This window comes from Podarcis pityusensis (genome assembly GCF_964106645.2).
Source record: "Podarcis pityusensis genome assembly, chromosome: 16".
Taxonomy (NCBI): Eukaryota; Metazoa; Chordata; class Lepidosauria; order Squamata; family Lacertidae; genus Podarcis; species Podarcis pityusensis.
In genome coordinates this window covers 28440178-28459295 of record NC_138041.1, presented here as the reverse complement: position 1 = coordinate 28459295, position 19118 = coordinate 28440178, and the positions used below count along the sequence as shown (strand labels likewise).

At 48.0% G+C, this 19118-nt stretch overlaps 3 protein-coding genes across 6 annotated transcripts in view; 2 read left to right on the top strand and 1 right to left on the bottom strand.

The window, feature by feature from the left end:
• SLC25A1 (solute carrier family 25 member 1) overlaps positions 1-9486 on the top strand; it is a 55028-nt gene extending 45542 nt beyond the window's left edge. The window contains exons 5-9 of the mRNA XM_080985259.1: positions 748-832; positions 2050-2154; positions 4931-5046; positions 6127-6200; positions 7531-9486. Of these exons, the coding sequence (XP_080841385.1) occupies positions 748-832; positions 2050-2154; positions 4931-5046; positions 6127-6200; positions 7531-7645 (495 nt within the window). The 3' untranslated portion in view covers positions 7646-9486. The remainder of the gene's footprint in view (positions 1-747; positions 833-2049; positions 2155-4930; positions 5047-6126; positions 6201-7530) is intronic.
• Positions 1-19118, bottom strand: part of LOC308465334 (uncharacterized protein) — a 118655-nt gene that overhangs the window by 58643 nt on the left and 40894 nt on the right. The window lies entirely within an intron of this gene.
• Positions 10357-19118, top strand: part of LOC308465376 (somatomedin-B and thrombospondin type-1 domain-containing protein-like) — a 30189-nt gene continuing 21427 nt past the window's right edge. For 2 of the 3 annotated variants that reach the window (XM_080985297.1, XM_080985295.1), the window contains exon 1: positions 10357-15299. In XM_080985297.1, the coding sequence (XP_080841423.1) occupies positions 15068-15299 (232 nt within the window). In that variant the 5' untranslated portion in view covers positions 10357-15067. The remainder of the gene's footprint in view (positions 15300-19118) is intronic. The other variant, XM_080985296.1, reaches the window with a different exon arrangement.

Sequence of the window (19118 nt, the reverse complement as noted above, 5' to 3'; positions counted from 1 at the left end):
CTCCTTTCCCTTCCTCCCCCACAACAAACACTCTGTGGGGTGAGTGGGGCTGAGAGACTTCAAAGAAGTGTGACTGGCCCAAGGTCACCCAGCAGCTGCATGTGGAGGAGCAGAGACGCGAACCCGGTTACCCAGATTACGAGACTACCGCTCTTAACCACTACACCACACTGGCTCTGGGTGAATCTTTTGTGAAGCTGACATCAGGTTGAGCATCAGGGACTTCCTAACATCGGAACCCACCTTGTGGTGAACAGCAAACATTGCAAGGGCATTTCCCACCCATCTCCCTCCTTTTTTGGGTCTGGCCCATAGCTGCCAACTTTTCCCTTTTTTAAAGGGAAATTCCCTTATTCAGAATAGGATTCCTCACAAGAAAAGGGAAAAGTTGACAGCTGTGGTCTGGCCGTCTTTGTTATCTGGGCTTGGGAGAAAGAAGCTCATCTTCCTGATGCCAATTGCCACACAGAAAGAGAAATGGGAACTTGCCGCCTTTAGACTAGAGTGCATGTGAAAAGTTGTGGAGGTTAAAACAGCATCATCGCCATTAACAAACTACAGTTCTCCGGGAGTTTTTTCCCACCACTTGTGTGCTATTGTTGTGCGAGTGATGGGCTACAGAATGCAGCTGCCCCTTTCAAAAACAACCCAGTCTAGAAGAGGCTGAGTGAGTTTAAAAATCTCTCTTGATGTTGGGAAGTCTCTCTTGACTTGCCAGTAAGTGACCTGGTGGCTGTTCCTCCACAGGTGAAGTTCATCCACGATCAGTGCTCTCCGCAGCCAAAATATCGAGGTTTCTTCCATGGGGTGCGAGAGATCATTCGGCAACAAGGTGAGACCTGGTGTTTGTTAGCAGGGAGACGCCCTTGCAAGGAGAACTTGGGGGGGTTGCATAATTGGGAATGAGAAAGGAGCTGTCTGCCTTCAAATCAGAAGTAGGTGAAGCTTCAGATCTCTCAGTTTGGGGTCTCTTGAATGCTCTTTTGCTTGTATCAGGGATGGGGAACCTATGAGCCTCCAGATCTTGTTGCTACTTCTGGTCCAATGGCCATAAAATGAAGGGGAATAATTAAGAGCCAGTGTGACTTAATGATTAGGTTGCTGGATTAGGACCTGGGAGAGCCGGGTTCAATTTCCTACCCCCTGCAATGCAGGAATCTTGCCCATAACCACTGCTAGGTGGCCTTGAACCACCCACATTCTGGCTAACAGTCAGGCACACTGATCCATTGCATCTGCAACTGGCTGCCCACCCACCGCCAAGCCCAGGGTCAAGGTTCTTGTATTCTTTTACAAAGCCCTAAACGCGGGTGGTGTTGTGGGTTAAACCACAGAGTCTAGGACTTGCCGATCAGAAGGTTGCGGTTCAAATCCCCGTGACGGTGTGAGCTCCCGTTGCTCGGTCCCTGCTCCTGCCAACCTAGCAGTTCGAAAGCACGTCAAAGTGCAAGTAGATAAATAGGTACTGCTCTGGCGGGAAGGTAAACGGCTGTATGCCGGCTCCCTCGGCCAGTAAAGCGAGATGAGCGCCGCAACCCCAGAGTTGGTCACGACTGGACCTAATGGTCAGGGGTCCCTTTACCTTAAACAACTTCAGTCCCTGGGTACCTCAGCGGCCACCTGAACTCATATGTGTCAAGTCACTGTGATATCACCTGCTGGAGCCTTCTTTATCATTACCCAAGTTGGCAAGGCTTATTTGACAAGAACACAGAACTGAGGCTTTCGTGTCGTGAGCCCAGCCTTATGGGAACACACTTGCCAATAGAGACTCAGCAGGCACCTTCTGTTTCAGCATTTAAACGCCTGCAGAAATCTTTTCTATTCCGTTGGGCTTATGCAAGCAATGAAGAATAACATCTCTTTCCACAACAGTTGGCTGATTCTTGATTTTAATTTTTCATAGGACTTTTATGTACAGTTGTTGCGAACGGCTCTGGTATTTTCTTTATGAGTCAGTGACTTATAAATATTTTCATAAACAAACTACAGTGTGGTTTTCCTGCTGCCTTATTCTTCCTCCTGATCTTCTTTTTCTTTTTGCTGCAGGCCTCAGGGGAACTTACCAAGGTTTAACAGCGACTGTCCTGAAACAGGGATCCAACCAGGCTATTCGCTTTTTCGTCATGACAGCTCTCAGGAATTGGTACAAAGGTATTTGGAATCCACCTTTTCAGATATCATCTTCTGGGCGGTAATCTGAATGGTGTCCCAGATCTTCTAACCTCAAGGCTTTTGCTATGGCAAAAAGGATAATAATAATAATAATAATAATAATAATAATAATAATAATAATATATTATTTGTACCCCGCCCATCTGGCTGGGTTTCCCCAGCCACTCTGGGTGGCTTCCACAAAGACCAAAAATACACTAAGATGTTATTATATGCTGCCCATCTGACTGGTTTGCCCCAACCACTCTTGGTGGCTTTCAGCAGATTAAACCATCAGACAGAGTAAAACATCAATCATTAAAAACTTCCCTGAACAGGGCTGCCTTAAGATGTCTTCTGAATGTCAGGTAGTTTTTTATCTCTTTGACATCTGATGGGAGGGCGTTCCACAGGGTGGGCGCCACTACCGAGAAGGCCCTCTGCCTGATTCCCTGTGACCTCGCAGTGAGGGAACCACCAGAAGGCCCTCGGAGCTGGACCTCAGCATCCGGGCAGAACGATGGGGGTGGAGACGCTCCTTCAGGTACACTGGGCCGAGGCTGTTTAGGGCTTTAAAGGTCAACACCAACACTTTGAATTGTGCTCGGAAATATCCAAGCGGACACCTGGGTTTTCTTTTCCCAGCATGCACTGGTGGCAGTCACCAGCTTCTGTCCCACGTATCTGGAGTAGGGCTGGAGAATATTTTTCAGCCTGAGGGCCACATTCCCTGCTGTGCAGCTTTTCAGAGGCCACTTGCCAGCAGTGGGCCAGAGGCGTAAGCATGCTGAACAACCAATGTGAATGTTCACCTTTGTATAGTAGACTAGTTTCTACGCACCCCCTTCTCGAGCCTCCATCCAGACAAGCAAGAGGCATGAGTAGGGTTCAAGGACCACATCCCAGCAAGGCAGAAACATTCAATTTGATGTTTTTATATGCTGCTTGCCACTTAGAGAACAGTGTTTTGTCTTTTATTTTATTTTTATTTTTTTAGGAGTTTAAACATTTTAGGTCATATGTACACGTATAACAGTAAAATAGCAGTATGACAACAGTATCAACATAAACCAGACATGTTGGAGATGGTAGACAACATGCTGGAACAAAGAACAGTGTTAGTGGGTGGCTTTATATATAAAATAGGTAAAGGTAAAGGGACCCCTGACCATTAGGTCCAGTCATGGCCGACTCTGGGGTTGTGGCGCTCATCTCGCTTTATTGGCCAAGGGAGCCGGTGTACAGCTTCCAGGTCATGTGGCCAGCATGAATAAGCCGCTTCTGGCGAACCAGAGCAAAGCACGGAAACGCCGTTTACCTTCCTGCCGGAGCGGTACCTATTTATCTACTTGCACTTGATGTGCTTTCGAATTGCAAGGATGGCAGGAGCAGGGACCGAGCAACGGGAGCTCACCCCGTCGCGGGGATTCGAACCGCTGACCTTCTAATCGGCAAGGCCTAAGCTCTGTGGTTTAACCCACAGCGCCAACCGCATCCCTTCATATATAAAATAATAGCATGTAAATAATATACTGTTCTTTGCAGCTGAGCCACTAAGGGGCACTGTTCACCCAGCTTCCTGTTCAGTGTTGCATAGCAGAGTGCCAAGCACAAGACCCAAACAAATTATGCCCACCTATTCATTTTTTCCTGTATTTTTAAATCCACCTTTGCAGAAAGTGCTATTCTAAAAATAAAATAGATTCCCTTAACTCAGGGGTGGTGGTGGTGGTGGGGAGGACACCCCACATTTAACAAAAAGCATGTCTTTAGATCCAGATAAACTCCGTGCTTCTCCCCTGCTCTTGAGTCGATTGAGTGTTCTCTACCTTTAAACAAAAAACAAAAAAACTGCAGTTTCCTATAAATACAGTAGCTCAGTTGGTTCGAGTGTGGTGCCAATAACAGGCTGCCAATTAGTTTTCGGGATTCAGTGCTGGTTTTGACCTATCAAGACTTTTGTGGCTCCCAATACCTCAAACATTGCCGCTCCCCACGTGAATCAGATCAGAAACTGAGTCCATCATCAGAGGCCCTTGTTCATGCGCTCTCTGTGAAGGAAGTGCCGAAAGTGGCAGTAGAAGAAGGGGCCTTTTCAGTGTTGGCTCCCTGTTCTGCAGGGAAGCACATCTGGCACCAGTGTTGTGTCATTTTAGGTGCCAGGTGAAAACATCCTTGTTTACCCAGGCATACGGTTTTTAATTGGGGGATAGGTTGAGATATCTGTGGCCTTTGTTGTGCTTATCTGTTAAGTAAGGTGGCTGGGACTTGTTCCTTTGCAAAAGGTTCTCAGATCAGTGTTTTAGTTTTTAGTTTGTTGCTGGTTTGAATGTCTTTGTTTTATTTTTACTGTGTAAGTCGCTTTGAGGCGCTAAAGTGCAATATTGCAACTAATAAAGTTTATTTAGTATTAGCAACATTATCATCGTCATGAGATGCAGGGTGTTGTAGTGGTTAGAGTATCAGGCTAGGACCTGGGAGACAAGGGTTCGAAACCCCACTGGGCCACGAAGCTCCCTGGTTGACCTTGGGCCCATCACTCACTCACAGCCTAAACTTCCTCGCAGGTTGTTGTGGGAATTAAATAAGGATTGGGAGAGCCACCTTGAGCTCCTGAGAAAAAGGTGGGAGATAAATGCAAACAACAACAACAACATGCACTTTTTAAATTCAAGCCAGATTTCCATTTCAGAGTGAGTTGACTCCTGACACCTTTGTTTTCTGCTCTGTTTCCTCACTTGCCTCCTCCTCATCTTCCTTCCCCTTCCCCTTCTAGGAGATAATCCAAATAAAGCCATCAACCCGCTTGTCACTGGGTTGTTTGGGGCGATCGCAGGTGCAGCCAGCGTCTTTGGCAACACGCCACTGGATGTCGTGAAGACCAGGATGCAGGTATGCCCAAATCTCTAAACTTCTCTGCAAAGGAAGCCTGTAGGTCAGATTCACTCTGGGCCAACCTTCCAACTGGCCATATTTGAATGGTGGGCATGGCTAGAGGCAAGGGGGGGGGGGTTTAAAAATGCTTTTTACCTGCACTCTTTTATATAAACGTGAGTGGGAATGGCGCACGTGAAAGGGAAAGCCCAATTGTAGGAGTGTGGCAGGGTGGATCAAAAGGATTGACAGGTGACGTCAAGTGGTGGCCCATGTGGGTGGAGTTTGCTAGAAATGGAGGGGCAGATTAAGCCCAGGAACCAGAGGTTCCCCACCAGGTAATTAATCCCTATATATGCCTGATCTTTCTGCATATTCTGACCTTTCATACTGCATCACGGTGTGGTACGCTGGTTTGACATCAACTGATAGGAAGTGCCTACAAAAGGTGGTGAATACAGCACAAGATACTATGGGCTGTCCCGTGAATCCGCTGGATGAAATAGCGGAAGAATGTTGCCACAGGAGAGTGAGGAAAATTCTCAGAGATGATTCACACCCTGGCCAGCACTTTCTTGATCTCCTGCCCTCAGGCAGAAGATATAGAAGCATGATTAGTCGCACCAACAGGGTAAAGAACAGCTTCTATCCATGGGCTGCTAGGCTGCTGAATGAAAAGATAACAACGGGGCAACTGACTTTCGGGTTTGGTGGGTGTGCATCAGTAAATGAGGGGAATTAAGACTAAGAGAGCTGAGTGGGGGGTGCTCGTGTAATCTCACTGTACAGTGGTACCTCGGGTTACATACGCTTCAGTTTACATACGCTTCAGTTTACAGACTCCGCTAACCCAGAAATAGTACCTCGGGTTAAGAATTTTGCTTCAGGATAAGAACAGAAATTGTGCTCCGGTGGCGCAGCAGCAGGCCCCATTAGCTAAAGTGGTGCTTCAGGTTAAGAACAGTTTCAGGTTAAGAACGGACCTCCGGAACGAATTAAGTACTTAACCCGAGGTACCACTGTATACAAGTTGTACAAGTGACAATAAAGTATTTCAATTCAATCTCTCTCTCTCCCCCGGCCAATCTTCTTATACAGGGTCTGGAGTCTCACAAGTACAAGAGCACTTGGGACTGTGCCTATCAGATCATGAAATATGAAGGCCCTCTTGCGTGAGTGTATCTTGGTTTTATATTTATCTAGTTATTTAGAGCATTTGTGCTCCACTTTTCAGCCCAAAAGGCTCCCAGCGTAGCTTGCCTATAGAGGCAACTCCCCATTTATGTGTGTTCAAGTGACTGTGGATCGCTGTGGACCCGGAAGTGGCACTTTTAAAGGGGCGGAAAGCCCCGCTCCAAAAAAGAGCACGTAAACGGCAAGAACGGTTACAAAAACTGCATCTAGCAATCCCACAAGAGCTTCACAAGTGCAATCCCATGAGCCTTTGAGGCCTGTGGAGAGTTGGAGTTTGATCAAGGAGGTTTGGAGGGAGTCCGCAAAGTGCTTCAGAACGTAACCCCCATGTAAATGGGGAGTTGCCTGTACTCAAGTAAAACAAGACCGTCCCTTGCCCACAGACGTACCATCTAAGAGACATGACACACAAGGAAAAAGAGGCAGGGAGGGAAGAGGGGCAGAGTGGTGCACGCTCTAGTTATCTCCCGCTTGGACTACTGCCATGCGCTCTACGTGGGGCTACCTTTGAAGGTGACCTGGAAACTACAACTAATCCAGAATGCAACAGCTAGACTGGTGAGTGGCAGTGGCCGCCGAGACCACATAACACCGGTCCTAAAAGACCTACATTGGCTCCCAGTACGTTTCCGAGCACAATTCAAAGTATTGGTGCTGAGCTTTAAAGCCCTAAACGGCCTCGGCCCAGTATACCTAAAGGAGCGTCTCCACCCCCATCGTTCTACCCGGACACTGAGGTCCAACTCTGAGGGCCTTCTGGCGGTTCCCTCACGGCGAGGTTACAGGGAGGCAGAGGGCCTTCTTGGTGGTGGTGCCCACCCTGTGGAACGGCCTCCCATCAGATGTCAAGGAAATAAACAACTCTCCGACTTTTAGAAGACATCTGAAGGCAGCCCTGTTTAGGGAAGTTTTCAATGTGTGATGTTTTATCGTGTTTTTAATATTCTGTTGGGAGCCGCCCAGAGTGGCTGGGTATAAATTATTATTATCAAGTCAATTGTTCTTGTAATGGCCAGCTGGCACAGTCCAGGGTTAGGGAGTTCGTGATGGAGCTGGTCTTCCACAGCAGAACTGTTGGAGTGAACCCTCCTCCCCCCCCATCTCTCCCATTGAGGCCATCTGAAGGAACGGCTCTGCTCTCTGGTGACGGTTGAGAGAGAGGAGGCCTAAGCTGCCTTGCTTGTTTCTCGAACAAACGGCTCTAACCGCTATACCAGACTGTCTCTTGGTTGGCTCACCTCTTCCCAAAGCTTGCTCGGATTCTCTGAAATGCCCCTTTCTCACCCCCCTCTGTCCATTCCTTTGCAGGTTTTACAAGGGCACGATCCCCCGCCTGGGCCGGGTCTGCTTAGATGTGGCCATTGTGTTCATCATCTACGACGAAGTCGTCAAGGTACTCAACAAGGTGTGGAAAACGGACTGAGCGCCCGCCGAGGGCGGCACCACCTCCTCCCCACCCGCCAGGCAACAGCGGGGAGGAGAAGGCACGACTCACCACAGACCGGGGGGGGTGTCCTACCCACCACAACCCCCCCCCGCCCACCCGGCAAGTTAGTGCCAGCATTCCAGGGCTCCTTCAGCTCCACAGGTGGGATCTGGATACGGATCACGTCCCCGACCCGCTGCCTTCATATCAAGCTCAATGACACGTTTTATTTATATCCGAATGAACTGTGGCCGTGTTGCTGGTTCTTGCTTGCTTTTAATTACTGATGATATGATAATGTGACCAGATTGGATGGGGGAACAGAGAGGAGATGGTTTCGTGCTACATCTCCAGCTGCTAAAGTTGGGGGAACAGGGTGAAGGGGTGGGGCGAGTTCGACTGGTGCCCATCAGAAAGAGAAAGGGAACTTTCCCCCCACACACCCTGTCCCCCACACCAACGCCAACACCCGCTAGAATAAAAGTTCAAGAAGATTTTTTCCCTTTTAGAAACAAACACACACATGAATTTACAGGTTCCCAATCGCTGGTCTAGATCGGAGTTTCCCAAACTTAGGTCTCCAGCTGTTTTTTGGACTACGGCTCCCATCACCCCGAGCTAGCAGCACCAATAGTCAGGGATGATGGGAATTGTAGTCCAAAACCAGCTAGAGACCCAAGGTTGGGAAATCCTGGTCTAGAGCAAGGATGGCCTTCCAGATCTTGTGGCAGTACAGCCCTTCAAATAGTGATGTACTCCAACTCCCATCATCCCTGCCTGTTGGCCATGGTGGCTCTGGCTGATGGGACTTGGAGTCCAATGACTTCTGGGGTGCCTCTGCTGGCTTTCTGAGAAGCTGGTGTTGAAACATGAGCTAAGAAGAAGTCCCTGGTTGTTTACCAGAAGGTGACTGCCAGCGCATTGAGCTCCGGCTTACCAGCCAAAGAAGATCTTGTGAATTGTTGACCAACGGTGCCAACTCAGAAAGCTTGCAGAGGTAGGGAAAGGATGTCAGACATCTGGGTGTTCGCCAGTCTTTCATATGCCCCTTCCCCCAGTTGCTGCCGCAGAGAAGAAAGCCTTGAAGGTCATGACACACATGCACACCCCGCAAAAAATACTTGAGTACATTCCATGAGTCCTGCTCCAATAGTATTCTCTCGCCAGCTAGCTTTTAGTATTGCCAAACGCGGGGGTCCCTAGAAAAGGTGTTGCTGGACAACAAGTCCCATCGTCCCTGCCCCTTGGACCATCCTAGCTGGGGCTGATGGGAGTTAGGAACCCAGCAACAGCTGGAGGTCCTTTGATTCCACATCTGTGCTCTCTTTGAATGACGTAGAGGAAGAGAAGGAATTGCCACCTCTGCAGGCTCCGAAGCACAGTAGCCTCAGCAGTGGAAGTTGGTCCATTTAGGTGAATGAGACATTGCCCCATCAACCTCAGCTTGCCCCCGCCCCATCACCGCCTGCCTTCTTACAACCAGGCAACGGTGGCGACCCTGCCTGTCAACTTTAGTCTCTGTGTCGTCCTTGTAGGACGCAAGCAGGCAGATTAGAATTCGCTGCCTACTGTTTGGGCTCCATGCCCTTCTGACTCCTAACACCAGCCCTGGGTGGGGATGACATTCGCCTTTCCCCATCCTACGCTCATGCCTTCTATGCCTCCCCCCTGCTAAAGTCTGCATCCCAAAGATCTGTTGCGATCGGTGTTTTTCTTACTCGTGCTGATAAAAGCTTCTTTCGAACCAAAGTTGGGGGACCCACTCCCCTGACCTCCATAAATGTATCTGCTGAGTCGGGAGAGTCGAATTAATTCCCACGCGTTCACCCAGCCCGTAATATTAACTCATTCCGTAGAATTCACTTGTTTACATTGGGGAGGGGAGGGAAAGAGGGATATGAAAAACAGAAGTGATAGCCCCTGTTTCTTGTGTCCCAGGTGGAAAAGGGATCCCCCAGCTAAACAGAGTACTGGCCAGAGGGACCTAGCTGCCCTCTCTCTGGTGCTGCTGGGGCTTACCCAGAAGGTGGACAACGCAGGGGTGAGGTTGGTGCAAACGCATCTGCAGGAGCACAAGACTGGTTCTGCTGGTGTGTTTGTGCTGCTGCAGCCTCGCCCCCTGCTGCTCACCGTAAGCTGCAGTGACACTGATGTTAGGAGTCAAGGGGAGCAGTACCACTGCTCCTTTCCAGATTGTCTTTTCTCCTTCCTCTCTCCTTGGACGTTTCCTCCCTTTTTCCTCCTTTTGAAGACCCTGATGACTCGCTGGAGAAACTTATAGGCTTAGCAGACACTACTCTGGCTTGCTCGTGCTTTTTTCTGTACTAGGAAGGGACCTTTCCCCAGGTGCCAAGGAAGCTCGCCGACGATTCCGTTATGGATCTGTGCCAAATTTTATGTGTCTCTCGTCCTTTTTCAGTACACGTGGGGCCTTCCCCTCCCCCCCTTTTGCTCCAGTCTTTGCTAGCTATGCACTGTGGGCTAACTAAATGCAGCCAGCTGTTGATAGGGGTAGCGGTTAGTGTAGGGACCACCAACGTGCTGCGCTCCAGATGGGGTGGACTACATTTCCCATCATCCTTGACCATTGGCACTGCTGGCTGGGTCTGATGGGAGCTGCAGTTGAAGGCAGCCGGAGGGCACCTTCAGGGTTAGAGAACAAATCCCAGATCTGTTTCCCTACCACCACATATTTTAAGGTGCATGCCTGCTCCGAAGAAGCTGTGGGCTGCAGCTGCACCACTATGTGAAACCCTTTGAACGAGAATTAAGTTTCATCTGTCCAAATACACCTTTATGAGCATATTGGCTGCAAGTGATAGATCAGGGGTGGGGAGACCTATAGACCTCAGATATTGCTATACAGTGGTACCTTGGTTTACGACCATAATCCGTTCCAGAGGTCCGTTCGTAAACCAAAACAGGTCGTAACCCAAGGCGTGCTTTCGCCAATGGGGCCTCCCAAAAAATTTCTCTGTAATCCCCCCAAAATTGTTCGTAATCCAAAAAAAGTTCGCAAACCAGGACACACACTTCCTGGTTTGACGTGTTCGTAATCCAAAACGTACGCAAACCAGACTGTTCGCAAACCAAGGTACCACTGTACTAGAATTCCCATCATCCCTGACGGCGGGTGATGGCAGTTGTCGTCCAGCAAAATCTGGAGAACTTACAGGTTCCTCATCCTTACAGTAGACTTTACTTGCTGCATAATTTCAATTTCACAGAAATGGGGATCCTGGCTGTGTCCCTGCCCGTATTTCCACACATGTTCAACCCAACCGTTTATGGAGGTGTGCTATTATAGCCAGCTCCACTTCCTATGGCAGGGATGGAGAACCTTTGGGCTTCCAGGTATTGGTGAACTTCAGCCCCAGCAAGCATGGCCAATGGCCAGGGATGATAGGAGTTGTAGCCAACCAACACCTGGACTCTTAACTGTCCTACAGGCTTGGATAACAGGTGTCCAGGCTATGTTTTTGTGCTGACCATGTGGCAAGCAAAGGAAGGTGATGCATTGGGATGGGGATTTCGTTGCTTGTGGGGGTGCGTGGTTTTTTTATTTACACAGACCGAGGATTTCTGAATTGAATTTTTTTTTTTGTTTTTCTTTTAATTCACTGTCTGCACCGGCAGCCTGATACTAGAATGGTTTTGGAACTTCTCACCCCTGCGGCGAGGACGCCAACCAATAAAGCCAAAGTTGCCTGTTTTAGTGAGTCGCTTGGCAGTTTGTGTTTCACTTGGAAGGGCGCTGCAACTGCCCCCTCTCTCTGTCTCGCAGGAGGAATTCCTGCGCCTCTAGCTGGCAGTGAATAGGTAAAGGGTAAAGGGACCCCTGACCATTAGGTCCAGTCGTGGTCGACTGGGGTTGCAGCGCTCATCTCGCATTACTGGCCGAGGGAGCCGGCGTACAGCTTCCGGGTCATGTGGCCAGCATGACGAAGCCGCTTCTGGCGAACCAGAGCAGCGCACAGAAACGCCATTTACCTTCCCGCCGGAGCGGTACCTATTGATCTACTTGCATTTTGACGTGCTTTCAAACTGCTAGGTTGGCAGGAGCAGGGACCGAGCAACGGGAGCTCACCCCGTCACGGGGATTCGAATCACCGACCTTCTGATCGGCAAGTTCTAGGCTCTGTGGCTTAACCCACAGCACCACCTGCGTCCTGGGCAATGAATGCCTGCACCTCAATGCTTGCACATGCACACAAACATAAGAGGCTGCAGGATCAGGCCAATGGCCCTTCTAGTCCAGCATCACAGTTGCCCAGATGCCTTTGGGAAACCCAGGGCCCAAGCACAAGAACCCTCTTCCTTCTGGTATTCAGAAGCATTCCTGTCTCTGGCTGTGAAAGGGCAGAGCAAAGCCACTGTGACTACAAAGACTGGGCAATAATCTGGTTTTCAACATCGCGATATATCACCAACGTCTGTGATATATCACCAGCTAAGCATTGCGAGATACCAATATATCGCGATGTCTGAAACAAGGATGGAGCTGGTTTTCAACTCTGTGATGTATCACCAGCTAAACATCTGTGATATATCTCCTGCTTAACATTGTGATATACTTACTGACATATCACAGTGTCTGAAATAAGGATGGAGCTATGTAGAGGCATTGGCTGGCTTCACGGTTTTCCCCACATTGTGGTTTTTGCATAGCACACACATACACACACACACCATGATTTGCAATACATTTCCAGGTCAAAAATTATGAAACCAATATCATGAGATGGACTTGAAACCGGTTTTGGATGATATATTGCCCAGCCCTAACACACATTAAGATCAGAAGAACTTTGCCGGCGATCAGGCCAAAGGCCCATCAACACCAACATCCTGTTCTTGCCTTTGACCAACCAGGTGCCTCGAAGAAGCCAACAAGTGGGGCACGGGTGCAAGAGCGCTCTCTCCTAACCACTGTTTCTTGGCAGCTCTTAAGAGTGCTCTTGACTTTTGTTTGCTTCTGGGAGATATGGGGATGTGTTGTGCTCCACATAGTACAGTGGTACCATGGTTCCCGAACTCAGTCTGTTCTGGAACTCCATTCGAATTCCAAAACATTCGAAAGCCAGTTGGCTGATTGACCCCAGAAACAATGCCAACAGCTGAAACAGACGTTCAGCTTCCAAAAAATGTTCGCAAACCGGAACACTTCCGGGTTTGTGGTGTTCAGGAGCCAATTTGTTTGACAACTAAGCCATTCAGGAACCAAAGTACCACTGTATCTTCAGTCCAAAGAGCCTCTCACCAAAATGCTCACCATTGAGGGCAGGGCTGCAAAGTCGAGCCAAGCCCATAGAATCCGTCTAGGCCTTAACATGATATAGGGGGCAAGGTCAGGCAGGTACCCAGAGTCAGTATCACAAAGGGTTCATCCAGCAAGGAGAGGACACCAAGACTTGCACGCTAAAGAACAAGGAACCAGAAGCCTCTGATATTCCCAGCCACTGAAACACTCAATAGGGACCGCTCGGCCACATTTACAGCATACCACTTAAAAAGTCATGGCTTCCTCCAAATAAATCTGGGAGCTGTGGTTTATTGAGGGTGCTGAGAGTTGTTAAAAGACCTCCTCCTAGTCCCAGGGCTACAATTCCCAGAGTTCCCTGGGAAGAAGGATCAATCATTAAGTCACTCTGCAAATTGTAGCTCTGTTGGGGAACAGGGGTCTCCTAACAACTCTCAGCACCTTGGCTAAACCACAGCTCTCAGAATTCTTTGGGGGAAGCCATGACAGTTTAGAGTGGTATAAAGGTAAAGGGACCCCCTGACCATTAGGTCCAGTCGTGACCGACTCGGGTTGCAGCGCTCATCTCACTTTACTGGCCGAGGGAGCCGGCATACAGCTTCCGGGTCATGTGGCCAGCATGACTAAGCCGCTTCTGGCGAACCAGAGCAGCGCACGGAAATGCCGTTTACCTTCCCGCCGGAGTGGTACCTATTTATCTACTTGCACTTTGACGTGCTTTCGAACTGCTAGGTTGGCAGGAGCAGGGACCGAGCAACGGGAGCTCACCCCATCACAGGGATTTGAACCGCCGACCTTCTGATCGGCAAGTCCTAGGCTCTGTGGTTTAACCCACAGCACCACCCGCGTCCCTTTAGAGTAGTATAGTAATGCTTTAAATGTTGTTGTTGTTTGTATGCCACCCATCTCTCTGGCTTGCCCAACCCATTCTAGGTGGCTCCCAACAGAGTATGAAAATTGCGATCAAACAATAAAAACTTCCTGAAACAGGCCTGCCTTCGGATGTCTTGCTCGGGGGTTGCATAAATATGTGATTGAGACCAAAACTGATAGATAGATCCACTCATCTCTAGAGAGGACACACTTTTTAAACACACACACACAGAGAGAGAGAGAGAGAGAGAGAGGAGGAGGAGGAGAAACCATTCAATCAATCCCTCTTCCCAGGGAATGAAAGTCGCGTTAAGATCAGACTTTTGTGATATGGAAAGTGACGGGGAACTGAAAAGGGTGGAATAATTCTAGCTTTGTTGCAGCATCATTATATTTCAATTTACCAGTCGCTTTTTTCTTGCCACGGCAACTCACAGTGACTTCCAAAAAAACAAAGCAAAACCCCCACATACATACATTAAAATTGAGACGATAATAACGCAACAGCATCGTAACTTCCCCGCAACCAAATTGGAAAGAATGCTAATTAATTACCCAACGTCACCTCATCTCCCTGCAAAGAAGAAGAGTCAATTAGCAGGTTGTCTGGAATATGCATATATATAAATCACCATGAGGGTCTTTTGCCTTTTTTAAAAAAAATATTTCCAGATTCTTAGAGAATCTGGCTTTAAGACCCAGGAGAAACTTTTACACATGAACTGAAAGGAGGGGAATAACTTTTTTTGGAAGGGGGTGGTGGTGGTGCTAAATGTCCAGCCAATCCCCTTGTGTGCATTCGATGTTGTTTCTTGTATAAAAGGCCATCACCAGTTCGAAGCCCAGTTGAGCAGTGACAGCTTTTGCTGCCAGCCGTCCATGAAAGGGGCGAAAGGCAAAGAGCCTTCTCTTCAAGCAGCAAAAATCTCTCCAGCGACCCAGATGCCAATGCTCAGTCACTGAGGACCGCTTGCCAGCGCCGCCAGTCTCTTAAATAAGAGGCGTCTTTCCTTCCTCTCGCACGCCGTCGGCCGGGTAGATGAGAAGTTCGAGGCTTCCACCCAGTCGCTTCTGTCGTGGGACATCATGCTGTTTTAATCCTTTGCCTGGGGAGCCCATTCCCTCCGTGGAGGGCCTGGCTTTGGATCGGGAGCGAGTGCGAAAGAGAGAGAAATCGGGCGAAACGTCTGGAGAGCTGTTGAAGGCTGTCCGGTGTGACTTGTGGTGACGAAAGGTCATCCACACTCGGCGATTCCTAGCAGCCGGTTTCGTAGGGGAGGCAAGCCATGAGGGAACCGGGAACCGGTGTGGGGTACCAGCTAGTCTTCTGCGTGTGGCTTCTGGTGCACGGCCTCGTTGAGGGTGGATGTGGCGACCGAGAGGCCCACAAATGCTGCCCGGGCCGGAATAACGATTGCTCCGATTTTTCTCTGAGGAAAACACCGTGTTACTGTGACACCTACTGCGAGAAAACCAGGGATTGCTGCGAAGATTATCACTCCGCCTGCCAGATCTCAGGTGAGTTGGCACTTCTGGGTGAGAAGGGATGACTGCAGAAGGATGTCTCTTGGTGGCTGTGCAATGTGCCCTTCGACCTTCAGGAAGCTGTGGATGCTTCTCAGGCAGAACAGGTTCCAGAAAGGGGAATCTCCAACATGTCCCAGTGCTAGAAATGGGGGAGGCATTCAGTCCAGGGCACATTTTAATACAAAACGTCCAAATTTGCACTCCTGAAACGCAGCCTGAAACAAATGATAGCAATCTGTCCGAATTTGCATTTCCTTGAATTTTGTAGTGTGGTTCCCCAACCAAATAACATACCCAGAAACATGTATGTTAGGGGAAAGTGTGTGTTAAACTGCGTCTCTTAGCGAAAATAGATGTATAAAAATGCATTTCGTTGTGGGGGCTAGTTTGTAAAAAATGGGTTTATTGGGATGAATTCTCACAAAGTTGTGGGGGGACTGACTGGAAAAATGGGAAACAGAAAACAAAATTGACATATTCATCCACCCCTGCCTGGTTCCTGTGTAATCATGTGGTGTAGTGGTCACAGCATCAGGACTAGGACCTTGAGAGACCAGGGTTCGAATTCCCACTTGGCCATGAAGTTCACCTTGGAGGCCAGTCACTGCCTCTCAGCCTAGCCTACCTTGCTGGGTTGTAGTATTAATGGAGGGGCCTCATTTAATAAGCAAACAAGCAAACAAATAATCTTTTTAAAGCTCTTCACAGCTTGGGATCAAGGTATCTACTGGATCACTCACAGCTGGGAGCACTTAGATAATTTTGGAATCTGAACTTAATGGCCTGTGGAGATGCCCCTGTACAGACAGTAACATGGATGACTTCATTTACTTCAAAACAAAGTCAGCCAACCCTATCACATTTGGGATTCTCTGCTGACCATAGACATCATCATCATCATCTTATTATTATTATTGTTATTGTTATTATTTCTTACCATCTGAGGATCACAGAGTGGTTTACATTATAAAAACACAAAAATACGTATCATAGTAACAAACAAAAACAATACCTCCTCCCCAAAATTAAAAGGCCATGGATTGTTTAATTCGCCAAAGACCTGAGAGAAGATAAAATCACCCCTGCAGGGACAAAACACGTTGGTTAAGGCCCTACCTACACTTAACACATTCAGAGAAATATCATACCATTTCAAACAGTTGTGGCTTCCCTCAAAGGATCCGGGGAGCTATAGTTTGTTAAGGGCTGTTCAGAGACTGCTATTCTCCTCACAAAACTACAAATCCAAGTTCCCTGGGGAGGGGGCCTGATGGTTAAACTACTCTGGGAATTGCAGCTCTGAGGGGAATAGGGGGTCTCCTAACTACACTCAGCATTTTTTGTTTGTTTGTTTGTTTGTCTGTCTGTCTTAAATTTTTTATTTCATTTTGACAAAGTAATAATCATAAATAAATAAATAAATAAATAAATATAATAATAATGTGCACCCCACCACCAAGACCATTCCATTATAACTATCCAACCTCCCAAAATTCCAACACCCCTTGCAGTAGTTTGACCCCCTTTCTGTTTTAACAGTACAAATTCCACAAACACACTTCATATCTCCTCAGAATCATTTCTCCTGCATATTCCCTGTCTTACCTTAATGGCACATGCTAATTTATCATTAACAGCTATATCCCACACCTCTTTATACCATTCTTCCATTTTATATTCTGCTTTCCCCTTCCACTTCCTAGCTACAATAATTCGTGCAGATGTCAATAAATTTGCGAGCAAGTCAGCATTTTTAAGAAACTACAGTTCCCAAGATCCTTGGGGGTGGGGAAGCCACGATTGTTTAAAGTGGTATGAGCTAGCTTCAAATGTGCACAGTAGACCCACTGAAATTAATGAACAGGGCTTAAATGAAGTCTATAAATTTCAACAAAGTCTTCTCTCTAAGTATATCTCGGTTGGATCCAGTGGTCCAAAGCTTTCAGCACTGAACTGCGGAACAGATGCAATCTGTTTGTAGCGCACCGTTCTCAGCCCAGCAATCGACTCACCCTAAAACCCAAATCCTCTCCCTCCCATTTACCAGCCCCTTCTCCTGGCCAATCAGAAGCCTCCGGCCAAGCTTGTGAATGGTCCTGAATAGGTCTGGCATCTCTGTTCTCACACATGGCTTCCCACATTGATGCGGAGAGTCCAGGTTTACTGTCAACAGAAAGGCAGCGAGGACAGTTTTGAGTGCACACAGCCTTACGACGTGCGGCAGGAAGAGGATCTGATTGTGTGTATGTGTTTGTGTGTGAGTAGAGATGCCCTACAAAATTTGCATCGGCATCCTTTTAAAATGGGTTGAGGAGGGGTGGATTACTGGGTTCTTGTTTTTTGCTTTTGTTTTTGAAATATTTTTTATTTGGTTTTACAAGTATAAAATCGTAACAATACCACCATACACTTCCACATTTACAGATTCCTCCGAATCTCTGGACTTCCCACCTCCTCTCTGTGGGTCCTATACAATGCTTTTTTTCTGGGGGTACGTAGGGGTACGCATACCCCTAAACATTTTGTGAATCTAAGTTTGGCCTCATTGAGGGGAAGTATTTCAATATGATTAGCAAAATGAGAATACCCCTAAACTTTTTCCCTTTTTTAAAGAAAAAAAGCACTGGTCCTATTATTGAGCCTTTTCTACTGCATCTTTCCCCATAATCTATATTTTATATCATGGGTAGGCAAACTATGGCCCGGGGGCCAGATCCAGCCCAATCGCCTTCTAAATCCAGCCCACGGACGGTCTAGGAATCAGCGTGTTTTTACACGAGTAGAATGTGTGATTTTATTTAAAATGCATCTCTGGGTTATTTGTGGGGCATGGGAATTTGTTCATTATTTTTTTTCAAAATATAGTCCGGCCCCCCACAAGGTCTGAGGGACAGTGGACTGGCCCCCTGTTTTATATCACTCCAATGTCTCCATAGTACTTGCTACATTACAAGTGTTAATATAATGATGCTAATGTTTTCATCTGCTTACAGAAGGTTGGTGGTTCAAATCCCCGCGACGGGGTGAGCTCCCGTTGCTCGGTCCCTGCTCCTGCCAACCTAGCAGTTTGAAAGCACATAAAAGTGCAAGTAGATAAATAGATACCACTCCGACGGGAAGGTAAACGGCGTTTCCGTGCGCTGCTCTGGTTCGCTAGAAGCGGCTTAGTCCTTCTGGCCACATGACCCGGAAGCTGTACGCCGGCTCCCTCGGCCAATAAAGCGAGATGAGCACCGCAACCCCAGAGTCAGTCACAACTGGACCTAATGGTCAGGGGTCCCTTTACCTTTACCTAGTAGGGATAATGATAATGATAATAATAGCAACCTGGACAACAATAACTTAAAGCCTCAAGCACGACCTTGGCTCCTGGGAGTTGACTCCTATGGAAATATCTGCGCCGCCCCTGCCTTTTGGAGAGTGTCTGTTGCAAAGAAATTCATCTGTTGTTGATGTTCACACAGCGCGGTTGGAATGAGGGATTTGGGGGAGGAGAGGGAACGGCCTCAGTAAGCCACCCCTGATCTCCAGGGAGATTAGTCCAGTCACAACTCAGCTCAATTACCGAGCAATGGTCTCTGCCAGGGAATAAAAGAGTCAGGAAGCTAGAAACCGCGCTAGCAGCACCTTGTTGGTTTAGAAACATATTCACTCCCAAGAGCATGGACAAGCTCGGAGTGAGAGCGGCTGAGATGACCGCTGCTTTCCTTTCCTCATACCGATGACCCAAGGACCCCTGGCAAAGGACAGTTTGATGGGACCACTGGTATGCTCCCCCTAGCAAGATAATAATAGTGATAATAATAATAA